At 36.2% G+C, this 12,504-nt stretch overlaps 1 protein-coding gene across 2 annotated transcripts; it reads right to left on the bottom strand.

The window, feature by feature from the left end:
- Positions 1 to 1,840: 1,840 nt before the first annotated feature.
- Positions 1,841 to 11,756, bottom strand: LOC135254681 (sialomucin core protein 24-like). Of its 2 annotated transcripts, XM_064335092.1 has the most exons (6): positions 11,649 to 11,756; positions 10,352 to 10,465; positions 8,333 to 8,404; positions 6,196 to 6,279; positions 5,361 to 5,429; positions 1,841 to 3,169 (listed from the first exon to the last, which is right to left on the bottom strand). In XM_064335092.1, the coding sequence occupies exons 2-6, from the start codon at positions 10,446 to 10,448 to the stop codon at positions 3,006 to 3,008; spliced, it is 486 nt and encodes a 161-aa protein (XP_064191162.1). In that variant the 5' UTR covers positions 10,449 to 10,465; positions 11,649 to 11,756; the 3' UTR covers positions 1,841 to 3,005. The 2 variants fall into 2 exon arrangements, with proteins under 2 accessions (XP_064191162.1, XP_064191152.1); XM_064335082.1 differs by lacking the exon at positions 11,649 to 11,756 and having other exon boundaries at positions 10,352 to 10,556.
- Between the last annotated feature and the right edge of the window lie 748 nt (positions 11,757 to 12,504).

Below are 12,504 nucleotides of genomic sequence, written 5' to 3'. Positions count from 1 at the left end.
CACTCCAGAGAACGCATTTCCACTGCTTCCAATGGCGGTGTACTTTACTCCACTCCAGCCAATGCTTAGCATTGCGCATGGTGATCTTAGGCTTGTATATGGCTGCTTGATCATGGAAACCCATTTCATGAAGCTCTTGACAAACAGTTGTGCTGATGTTGTTTTGAGGTAGTTTGGAACTCTGTAGTGAGTCTTGCAACTGACTTGCAACTGGCTGGGCTGTTGTTGCTCTAATACATTTCCACTTCACAATAACAGCACTTTCAGTTGACTGGGGCAGCTCTAGCAGGGCAGAAATTTGACTTGCAGCTGGATGTCCAGGCATGTGTTGGAAATAGTGTACTGTATCATGAGCTTAGGCTAGGCTGTTGTTCACTGGTTGGCTTAAGGATGAATATTTTTCCCATTTATTCTTATGGTATTAAATTAGTTGTTATCCACCCAAATAGGATGTAAAACTACACCTTGGAATGCAGCCTCTATAATTTACAAGAATTTTATGGGAGAAAATTCTCCTCTGTTGTTTCATACAACAGTTTTTTTTTTGGAATGTAACTGCAGCGTGTAGTGAGGAGTCCCTGTACAACTACACTACTTCACACAATCATTATCTGTTAATCTTCATCTGAATAAAATCTTTCTAAAATTTGAACATCAAGACATTTTCAAATTAAATTTAGGGATTGCTTGAAATGTGTTAATTTTTGTCCATTTATTCCTATCAAAATGATTTTTAATTACTGCCAGATGATGTAAAGGGGATATTAGATGAACAATTTAAGTATAACATTAATAGTGAATAATCTTTTTAAAATAAAGAAAATCTATCCAGTATTTGTTAAGGATGTGTTTTATTTGTTTCGGTATCTCTGAGTCAACAGGCCTTACTATGTAACATTCCTTTTAGATTGTTAAAAGCATAACTGACAAGTTTTAATGGTACAACAGAACAGAACAAAGTTTTAATATTTGTAACGCTGCCTCTATTCAGGTAAAAATCCTTGTGGTGAAGAGACAGGGCATTCTTTTTATTGTGCATTTGACACCACTCCTAAGACTCCACCTTTCATCATTGTGTTGCAGTATTATTTATGCAATAAACTGCTGTGCGTATCATTCAGTATGAAGCCTGGCTTTAGATGATTGGAAGTGCAGACTATCCGCTGACAAGTTATGACTTACCACTTCCAACCAAACTGGGAGAGCTGGAACCACCTTACCCAACTGCCTGAACTTGCTTAGCTCCATCTGTGCTGCGATTAGGAAGTGGGATGAGTACCCATGGAAACCATTGCGGTGAGGGGTAGTATCTCAGGAATGGAGAGAATGAGTAAACACTAAAATGACATATTGCTAATTTGAGCACTTTAAGGCTATAACTGCAGAATTAGAATTTTAAAAAGACTATGGAATTCTTTCCCTTTGCATCTGCAACAGTACTAATCTATGATTGTGCCTGAAGTAAACATTCATCAAATAAAATACATACCTGTAAAAATAGACAACAGAAGTGACATGAGTCAAGAACCAATTTTAGGAACCATGCATTTTACTATGCTGAAACCTGTTCTGTGCAAATAATATTTTAAAAATAGTATTTTTGAAAATATTTTTACTGCAACATCCAAGACATTTTGTCATCCAAGACATTGTATTATGTTAAAATGTAAATACTTAAGCTTTTATGTTGTTATACTTATGCTGGATTACAGGAGGATATATAATAAATTGGATAACTCTACTCCTAAGCAGAAGCTCTGATTAATATTATAGAGGTAGTCCATTTGTACAAGTTCATTGAGTTGAGCAACATGAAACAAGCCTGCAGTTCACAGAAAAGTATTTTCTTCACCTTTTTAATGAAATAACTTGGCTCATTTCACTCACCAATACAGATTGTAAAACGTATCTGACCCTCAAAAGTAAACAGAATAGGAACACTCAATTTTTGAATATCAGAACATGAGACAATCATAAACATGAGTCAATATTGATTTTAAACACTTTGGGTTAATAGTAATTTGTCACTCATTTACCTGGGCTAGGAATTAAAATCATTTTACACAAGCAGCAATGACACTGGAATCTTACATACTGTAACAGCTCTGTTGCTTTGATGGCATTGGTATTACATTGATTGGAAACACCACCACTGCTGGAGTGGGTCTTTATTTAGTATTACAAAGGGAACATGCCTGTAAAACATTCTAAAGCATTACCTCAAAAAGCTAAACAAACTATAGAGTTTAAGAATTGACCATTGACTCCAGATACAGGAAGACAAAGCTTAAATATTTACTCAATTTAATATTCAATAATTACAGCTTCTCATAAAAGACAAACCGATTCACTATACCTACAATGCAAAGACATGACTTAAGGGAGAAAATTGATTAACAATTATGTTCAAAAGTAACTTGTTAAGAGTAGCCAATCTAGTAAAAAAGGTAAGGACACAGTGCAGTGTAATTCTACCTGGCATTTCAGCTGCATTAAACAACACAAGTGCAGCAATTCAGCTTCCCAATGGGTCTGTACTGTTCTAGAACAATGAAAATTCCTCATGAGCTTTGGGGACTCCTCTGTTTAGTGCCTGTCCAGTTGAGTCTCGTGAGGCATGGCTCGTTTATCATTGTCTACCTCTCCACTGCCCCTCACACAGTTCTCATTACCATCTGAAGCTCAGATGGTGCTTCATCACAAATCTGACCCTTCAAGAGCAAATAGACTAGAATGTGAGCAATGAAATTGTCAAATAGTGTTTGCTTACTGCCATAAAATGAAATGATAGCTGACAGACCTCTGCAGCACACCTAACAGGCTCTCTACAGAAACCTAAACCTGGAGCAATTCACTGATGCCTTTTAATGGGAGGATAAAGTATTGCAATTCATCCATAAATGTCCAAAAATCTAGCAGCAGGCATCAGCTTATGCTGCAATTCAAAAATTGTGAGCAGATGTTGGGACAATGGACAATTACTGGGTCTATTTGCTCTAGTCTGCTCAGAGGGTGCCGTAGTTGATATCTCTGAACTTGAAGAACTTGTAGATGAAGAAGATCAGGATTTGCAGTACTAGCACCAGTACAATTCCACCAATGAAACTGGCCGCGTCAAAGGTGTATGTCCTTTTGGTTGGGGTGGGGGTAAGCGTGGTCACAGTGACATCTGCAGGGAAAACAGGTGAACGCTGATTGGTTTGGCTGTGCATAAAGTTTTTTGCTTCACGCTACTGCACAAAATCTTGCCACAGTTTAGAGATGTGTCTTCTGCAGTTGTTACATGCTGTGACTCCTAAATTAAAGTGAAATATAAAATGAAACTCTGCTTCTATAGGCTAGGTCAGAAAGTTATGGTATGTCAAACTAGGAGGCATGAAAATGAGCATCAAGATAATGATACAAGTGCAATATAAGTGCTGGATAGAGATAAAAGTGTAACATGAAAGTTCTGGAGGAACACAGAAGTATACAAGTGATAAGAGCAATCCTAGATTGTGAATGCCCTGCAGATAGTGGTAGTTTGTCCAGCTACAGTCCGAAGAGATGCGTCTTTTATTAGGTACACCTGCTTCTTAGTGCAAATATCACAGTGAAAAGGTTTAGTTGTTGTTTGACCTAATATTAGAAAGGACGTAATGAAATGATGTATGATCTAAGCAACTTTGACTGTGGTATAACTGTTGGTGCCAGACCTGATGGTTCCAGCATCACAGCTGCCCGCCTGGCATTTTCAGCATGAATATTTGGTCAAATTTCCCGAAAGATATCAGTAAATTATAAGGTCTAAAACAAATCTGGTCTCTGCCCCAGTCTCTGAAATCAGTCACTCCAAATTACAATGCGCCTGATTCTTAACCAATCAGGACAGCTCTCTGCCTTGTCTGTTTGTCTGTCAAACCTGTTGCACATTCCTAGCCCTGCCAGAGCAGAGCAGAGGTAACTTTACTGCTGAGATAGGTTGTGCTAAAGCTGGACCTCCAAGCGACACAAAACTTCAGGACTACCTTGTCATCTTATGTTTAAAAGCTTCAAAATTATATTTTACACGGAATTTTACACCAAGACACAGATCATGAAAGTCAAGACCTAAAGTAGTTGCTCCGTGTAACCAGACCTGGGTCAAATGCATACTTGCATATTACTTTTAAATACGTATTTAGAAATGATTTGAAATGTAAAAATACTGAGTATTTAAACTACAAAATGTATTTGAATATACATTTAAGGAGAATTTGCATGTATTTGCAATTACCTTCAAACATGTCTTAAAAAACATTTAAAATACTGAATTTTCAAATACAAAGTATTTGATTTAATGGAATTAATACTTTCACAACATAAGGCCAGTGGTGCAACATGCGCAATTGTACCAAACTGTTGAAAGACTCGTAAAGCACTGGATATGCAGGAACCTATCAGCTATGAAAGTTGAGCATTTTGTCTTATTAGACGACAGTATTTTGATAAGAACGCGTCAAGTGACTGCTGATGGCCCCAGTCCAATTGTACCGATTCCCATTGTTAATTGGTAGTGAATATGCACAGCTGAATTCTATTTTATCAGTTTCTAACCTTACAAAATGTAAAATATGGAACTGTACATTTGGCTGTTGAACACTCTGACAAGAGAAAAAAGAGGAAATACAGTAAAAGGCCACTAACTTTAAAAAGATTACATGGGTACAAATAAACTGGCAAGAAGTCTGAGTTTGCCATCCCCCCATGCAAAGACATGTGCAGGTATTTAGGCTACTGTTAGAGGCAGCACATGGGTTGTCTAAAATTGCCAGCATAGGCTACCCTTGCCTATAATCCAAATTCAACCCCTAGCCCCTAGTAGTTCCCCTGGAGTGCCCTCAGTATTATAACTCGCTGACATCACATTGAGGGCCACTTGTACTTTGGGATACCCCCATTAGTATGAAGCCTACATTGTTGCTGGCTCAGTCATTTCTGTTGACTATCACAGAAATATTTTAAAATATTTTAAAATTATATTTGTATTTTAATGTATTTTTAAAAGGCTCTAAATACTATTTGAAAAAGTATTTGGTTTCCCAGGAAAGTATTTATTTAAAGGAATGTATTTTTAAATACTATTTGGGAAAGTATTTGGTTTTCCATGAAAAAAAAAATAATAATAATAATAATAATAATAATAATAATAATAATAGAAATTGAAATTAGTATAAAGTAGTACAAAGTATTTAATGTATACATATTTTAAAATACTTCAAATATGTATTTAACTACATTTTCTAATACAAATACATAAATTCCGTGCTAATGAAAATTGCACAGTTCTTAATCATGCTCAATAAATCAAAAATGAGAAGTCATTACTGAAATATACATACTTGCAGAAGTCTCTGTGGTATTAGTAGTGGTCACAGGATTTTCTGTAGTTGTAGATATGTTTGCAGGAGCTAAACCAGTAAAGAAAACAAGATTTATTGAAGGGATAATTACTTCATAGTTATAATGGTATTTTTAAAGAATCACAATTTCCAGGACCACATAAACCTTCAATTTGACTAGCAAATATATTCAAGTAGTAGTTTTTTCTTTCACACAGTTTGGTGAGTTCAGCAGTCAACAACAAAATTACCCACCAAACTGTGGATGTGAAAAAAAAACTGTTTAAACAAATAAAACGTTAAAATATTTAAGTTAATGGAATCTCGGCCAATATCATATTGAGAGAAGGTGTGGATTGCCACTGCTTGGCTGTGGTTGGCTGTAATCACTATTGCTGAGCAGGGGGGACTTTTCATCCCTCCCTTTTATTAAATAAAATTACTAATGTTAACAAGTCTCTCTGTGTCATGCAAGCAATTAAATGCTATAAATCAAATGTTCTTTATGTTCAAGAACAAATTTAATTGAATGAAAAAACAGTTTGTGCAACCCCCTAAGGCTGATGTGGTGCAATATGGGGCAATGAGGTGCAACACATTCTCAGTGGGCTAACACTGCAACACCCTTAACCTGAATTATGCTGGTAAATAACCATCTGTATAAATTGATTATGTGCAATATAAATTCACCATAGGTAAAGTAGTCTCCCAACCAAAATAAATATAATTCCATATAGTCTATAGTCTGTCATTTTTGTTATTTTATGGAAACTGCTCACAGCAGCAGAGTACAATGACAATTATCAATCAGTTTTAATCCCCATCTCTTCCTCACCTGCACAGGTGTAAACATCTATACATCCAACAGCACGGCTGTCTGTGGTGTTCACACAAAACTCCACAGAAGTTCCAGAAGCATCTATAAAATGAGGAATGTTGTTAGATAGTTGTTAGATAATCTCAGAGAAACATTTCATCTATGCAACTTGTCTCCAAGCTGGTCTAACTAGTCTGTCCCACCCAACATGTTAATGTTATGTCAGCCATTTTGGGGAGAGTCTGGTGCATGGGTGTAATCATTTTTAAAAGTAGATCTCACTCCTTTTGAAGAAGCTGTTCACTTAGCACTATTAAGTCTGAACTTCATAATTTCTCCCATGCTCCTGGACTGTCCAGTACCAACATTCTAGGTCTTAGCAAGATGCGTTCTGCCCTTAGGCTGCTGAGGTACAACCTTTTGGTGACTTCTTAACCCATGTGTCATCAAATTGACCCATTTAAAACTATTTGTAAAAGGAAAAACCTTTTCATGTTTCATTTTAAACCACAGATAAAATATTCACAGTTGTTACAGTGAATTTATGATATAAATCACAACTTTATCACAAACAAATGAAACTCTCATTGTTAAATGTGATCCAACAGAGGTAAATGGCAACCATTAACCATATATATTGTGTATATGGTTCGGAATTGAGATAAATATATATTGAGTATTTTCGCATAAATGTTATTTTTCTATTGTTTTAAAGTCCAAATAATGTCCTTGGTATATTTGACCTATGCTAACAGTTTCACAGGTGCTAATAAGTAAACAGAACACAAGGGTTACGTCTAGAATAGTCCCAAAGACTGCATGCTGTATTCAGAAATCCTATAAGATACTTGATTCGACTCCAGTATTCATTGCCTTCAAAAATACCATACTTTTCTCAGTATCTTACCATTTTCCGGAAATTCAGTTTGATCATCTCTTAATAAGTTGTGGAATAATTTTCCTGCTTTCCCAAATACACATTCCACATGAATGTGTCTATTGCAGTTAGTCATTATTTGGATAAATAAGCCTCACAAAAAAGGCTTCAGATTTCAGAGTTTCGACTCCATTAAAATGAATCCATTAAAAGCACATACATTTCTACAATGGGATCAGATTACAATAGCAAAAAAGCACCAAACAGTCCAACTCATACAAAACAAGATGGCTGCTCAATGAGGACGGCACAATTTCTTCCCAGCAGTTACCCACACGTGGGAGGTTCAGCAAGCACTGAAGTCATATATCAATTCACAGGATACTGTTTGACAGCTGAAACCTGGGATTCTCATTGCTCCCACAACATCCATGACCTTCTAGACTCTTCCCAATACTAAGCTTCAATCTCACTCACAACTACAGTCCCATCTGGGCAGTGTGAGGGGTATCCCTGCCAATGCCCAGGTCTTGAGCTTTTCCAAATCTAAGCTTTTCCTTCCTTTTTTCAGAAACATGTAAAATTTAACAAAATCTTTGTTGCACAAACTGATTATCATAATGGATGTCTATACATGTGTAAAAAAGAGACTTTGGCTCACCTACTGTGACAGGTGCATCAGACAGGAAAAGGTTTATTAAATATAAATGTGCTATGCACTGTCTCACTCAAAAAAGAATGTATTAGTGATACCCGATGAAGGTGAAGATGAACAAAACTTTGTATCACTACTAAATTACTTTCTTAAGTGAGGCAGTGTGCGGGACTCCACTTATATTCATTAATATAATTTGTTATACCAAAAAGAGCTGTAGCAATGAATAAAGAAAATCATAAAGTGAATATAAGGCATAACCAATGCGTTGATAACTAGCTAAAACTTCTTTCAATCCTGTCTGGGGACCAAATCCTAAATGTTACCTGAGAGTCTATCTGATTTAAAATGGTGTTAAAATAAGGGTATTTTTAAGGACATTACTTTCATTCACAGTTAATTTGTCAGTTCTGTCACTGATAATACAAACTTTAATTGACCTTAAAATGAAACTTAGTGGATCTGTTCATCCAGAATCACAAGGTCAGTCTTGCTTCTGGACAAACATTAGGCCATTCAATTTGTAGCTTTCTCTCGAAGATACACTCTCTGTGTCACGTGATTCCATCTTAATTACAGTATCAGTAAAGGCTACAACAGAAGGGAGAATTTGTGTTACTTACTTGCACATTTCACCCACATGCAGTTTCTGTCATTTATACAGTCCATGCACTTGGCATGTGCAGGACACTGTACTGTAGGAAAAAAGACAATGAATATTTAGTGCCATATAATGTATCAGACACACTAGTCTCTCATTTTAGCTTTAATATGCTAATAAGTTTTATGCCCAGAGAAAAAAATACAATCTATAATAATAATAATAATAATAATAATTCTTTTTATTTATTTATTTATTATTATTCTTATTATTCTTATTATTTCCTTTCATATAAATGGCTAGCAAAAAAACTAAAGGACCTTTGATCATATGAACAGGGATCTGAGCCTGTGTGACTTTAGTTTTTAGGTTGTTTTCACTGTATGTATGATCGATCTTTACTCTTGACACTCACATTTTATATTCTCCACAGTAGTAGTGTTGACAGAGTCAAACAAAAAACCAGAGGAAATACAATGCTCATTGAAACAATTCAAGATCTCCATTTTGTCCATAACAATCACAGAGTCTAGTGATATAATGGGAGGTAACCTTTTAGAATTGTCACTGGTGAATAAAGATTTAACCACTTTCCAGAACTTTCTGGGGCTGTTAAGCTTACAAACAAGTTCAGCTGGAAATGTTTTGCTAGTAGGCTACACCCATTGGATCACTTCAGGTCATGAATCAGACATACATTGGTTGATTCTGTGTGAATCACTGACAAGACCTCAAAAGTTCAAATTCTTTTTAAAATGATGCCTGCCACGCACTGGTTGTATTAGCTTTCAACTAGAAAATGCCATACACGTCACTTCGAACTTTATATAGCACGCCAAAGGACACAAAATAAACTATCCATAGAATTACTATCTATCTATCTATCTATCTATCTATCTATCTATCTATCTATCTATCTATCTATCTATCTATCTATCTATCTATCTATCTATCTATCTATCTATCTATCTATCTATCTATCTATCTATCTATCTATCTATCTATCTATCTATCTATCTATCTATCTATCTATCTGTCTATCATGTACGTAGTTATGTTCAGGCTATTTCTCATCTTAATGGGAATGATTTGCCCTAATGCTGTAGGCTATAAATACAAGTAGCTTTATTTTGTGACAGGCAATGTAAAAAGATAGATTATTTTTAAAATCCCTGGCAGTGCCTGATATATTGCGTGCCAGCCAAAGCATTTTCTTGATAATATAAAATGCAGTACTAATCACTGGTTGCTTGCGGTTTTGGTATTTGTGGTTTTGATTGACCTACTGCGCACCGCATAACGTGCCCTTTCCTGGCCAGGGAATTACAACTACGTAGCATACACTACAGCGCAAAAATAGACTGGTTTTAGAAGTCCCGCCCACCGCGAAAAAGGTGACTGGACCTAGGAAGTTGTTTGAAACAGTGGGATTTCCCATAGAGGAGATCTTTAAAAATCAAACAAACAATTGCACGACCTTTTTCTCCAAACCGCGTGTTTTGCACGAGTTGATTGTAAATATATATATATATATATATATATATATATATATATATATATATATATACACACATTTAAAATTTGATCCTCAGATTTACGATAGTTCAAAAACTACACAGACATAATGTCATCGAGCTCTCCGCGACATTCTCCGTTGTATACCTATCTGTATCGTCCGTGGCCACAGTCGTTGTTATGCTTCTGTTTATTTTGTGCATTGTCATATGTGGTAATCATGTTCAGCAAGGTCTATTGGCTACTTAAGCACTATTGCACATGATGAAAAATAGGCTATAAGAATTCATCCCCCACGAAAAACTATTGTTATCTCAGTGATCATTGTTCTTAACAGCAATATCTAGTCTACACTGCTGCCTCGATATATTACTCTACTTTACTATTTATTTAACTTAACCTTGCGCTGTCTAGTTAGCTAGGCTACACGGGCTCGTACTTAACACAAACTGTACCATCTATTAGCGTTCTACTTAATGTTGTAATAATGAAGGAAAGTTGGTCATTAAGCTGTGATAGCACGTACCTGCAGCTGATACAACAATACTTCCAAGCTCGAGAGCCACTGCTGTCACTAACATAAGTCTCCAGAACATCGTTTCTCGATTTTGTTCCGTCTTCATCTAAATAGCAAATGAGCCTGGAATGGAGAATGAAAGGAAAGCCAAGGGACGAACTTCATATGCAGTGGTGTGGCTGAACTTCCTGTTACACCGGCACAGGTGTGTTTGTTGCGAATTGTGTAGCTACACCTTTGAACAAAAAGGCTGCAATTGGGCTGATTAACCAGTTTCAATTCAGCATTAGCGCATTTGGTCGGATATAGGGCTTTACAACTGTATCTGGATTTTTTAAAGGACAGTATACATTTTAACAGAGCAGAGTCACCGCATAGCCTACAGTAAGCTCGAATGGAATGATGTACCTACAAAGGAACTGCCCAATCTAATGTATTCATTAAAAATTATAAATATTTCAGTCTTACTATCTTTGCTATCCATTAATGTGTAGGCTAAACTTGTGTCAAGACCATATTTAAAGTATATTTTCTAAAGTACATTTACAATTAATGAATTTAAAGTGTACTTAGCACGTAGTAAGTAGCCTATTACTATTACCACTTTGTTTCCATCGTTGCTGGAAAAAGTATTACTATTACAATTTTGTGACACTTATTCTGGCTAAAAGCTATCTGGCTGTATTGTTCATTTTGTTTTAATAATTGTATTTGGTATTTTGTCTGTAATTACCAATCATCGTTTTATGTATTCACTTAAGCAAATTCATATGCGCAAGAATGTGTATATGAAAAATATACACATGTATATGTATACGTTTTCAACACACAAAAATGGCAAGTTACTCACACATACGAAGCACTGTCTATAAATCAGCAATATATAACTCGCAAAATGTAGGCCTGCCATTAAAAGTATTGGTATCAAAATTAGGCCAAGTTACAATAAACAATATTGGCTATGTTAGCTCACACAAATTAAACAAACTTTATTCCAAAGTAGTGCTACCCAATGTTTCCTAAATTATTTTAAATTGGCCCTGTGTTTTTTCATCTTACCATCAGAATGTGGTTATTGAAAGTTTATGTCACATTACCGTAGTATGCGCACTATGGACTATGTGTTTGGCTATGTTGAGCTTCATATACTATCAAGAAATTTAAAAAAAACCCTCTGGTGGTGCAAATTGGCACCGCATTTGCACACATGGAGACTGTGTCATCAGACTTGTTTTGGTTATTATATCAACAGTGCAACAGTGTATAACTAGACACAGTTATACATGACAACGACAACGGGACTAACCCTCTGCTGAGTCACGTTCATCATTAACTTTTTTTGGTCAACCAAGGCATAACGACGTGCCTATCCCCTTCCACCTGTGACCCTGCAGTAAACTCTTTGCTTGATTAAGGACTTTACTGCGCTTCCCAACTTCCACCTCGCTGGAAGCCTGCCTGAGTTGGCCTGCCATCACCCGCGAAATAAACCACGCTGGAACAGAAGTTTCACAGAAGTTTCCCAAGTCTCTGCACACATGCCACGGACCGTGGGACCATCTGACGAGCTGAATCACGAATCCCCTAACGGAATTAAGGACTGGCATCCCCTTTAAAAAAATAAATAAATCACAGTTAAGTATTGAAACGCATTTTATTTAACACTGACACCAAGCTATATGACAGCGTGAAACTTGACATACCTGATTAGGTTATTTTACTGCGGTTTGTTGTTGTTTGTTTGTTGTGCGTATGTTGTTCGGGGAACTTGTAGTTTTACGTTGTTAAAACTGATTATACGAATTAACCACGCAACATAGTAGCGTGTGACTAGCCCATAACACAAATTAACCTTCGTTAAATTGTAGTACTGCAACCTCTATGTTTAGCCGTCACATAATTATAATTTCCTCTTATTAGAATTATTGTTTTGCCTTCCCCCCCACCCCCCCCCCCCCCCCCCCCACTCTTTAGTTAAAACAATTCAACTAAAGAGTGAAGGGAAAATGTGGGCGATTCTAATAAAGTAGAAACCCTATTCCGTTTAAAAAGGCAACAGAACAAAAACAAGAGAAAACAGTGGGACATAATGATTCTCTTAGATTTTGACACCTATCTCCACTGCTGCAGTTTTGTTTTGCTTTTAAGTACAGTGCTCTGAA

Source organism: Anguilla rostrata, chromosome 1 (genome assembly GCF_018555375.3).
Source record: "Anguilla rostrata isolate EN2019 chromosome 1, ASM1855537v3, whole genome shotgun sequence".
Taxonomy (NCBI): domain Eukaryota; kingdom Metazoa; phylum Chordata; class Actinopteri; order Anguilliformes; family Anguillidae; genus Anguilla; species Anguilla rostrata.
Note: the sequence above shows the minus strand (reverse complement) of the source record. Positions and strands in the feature narration are given on the sequence as shown.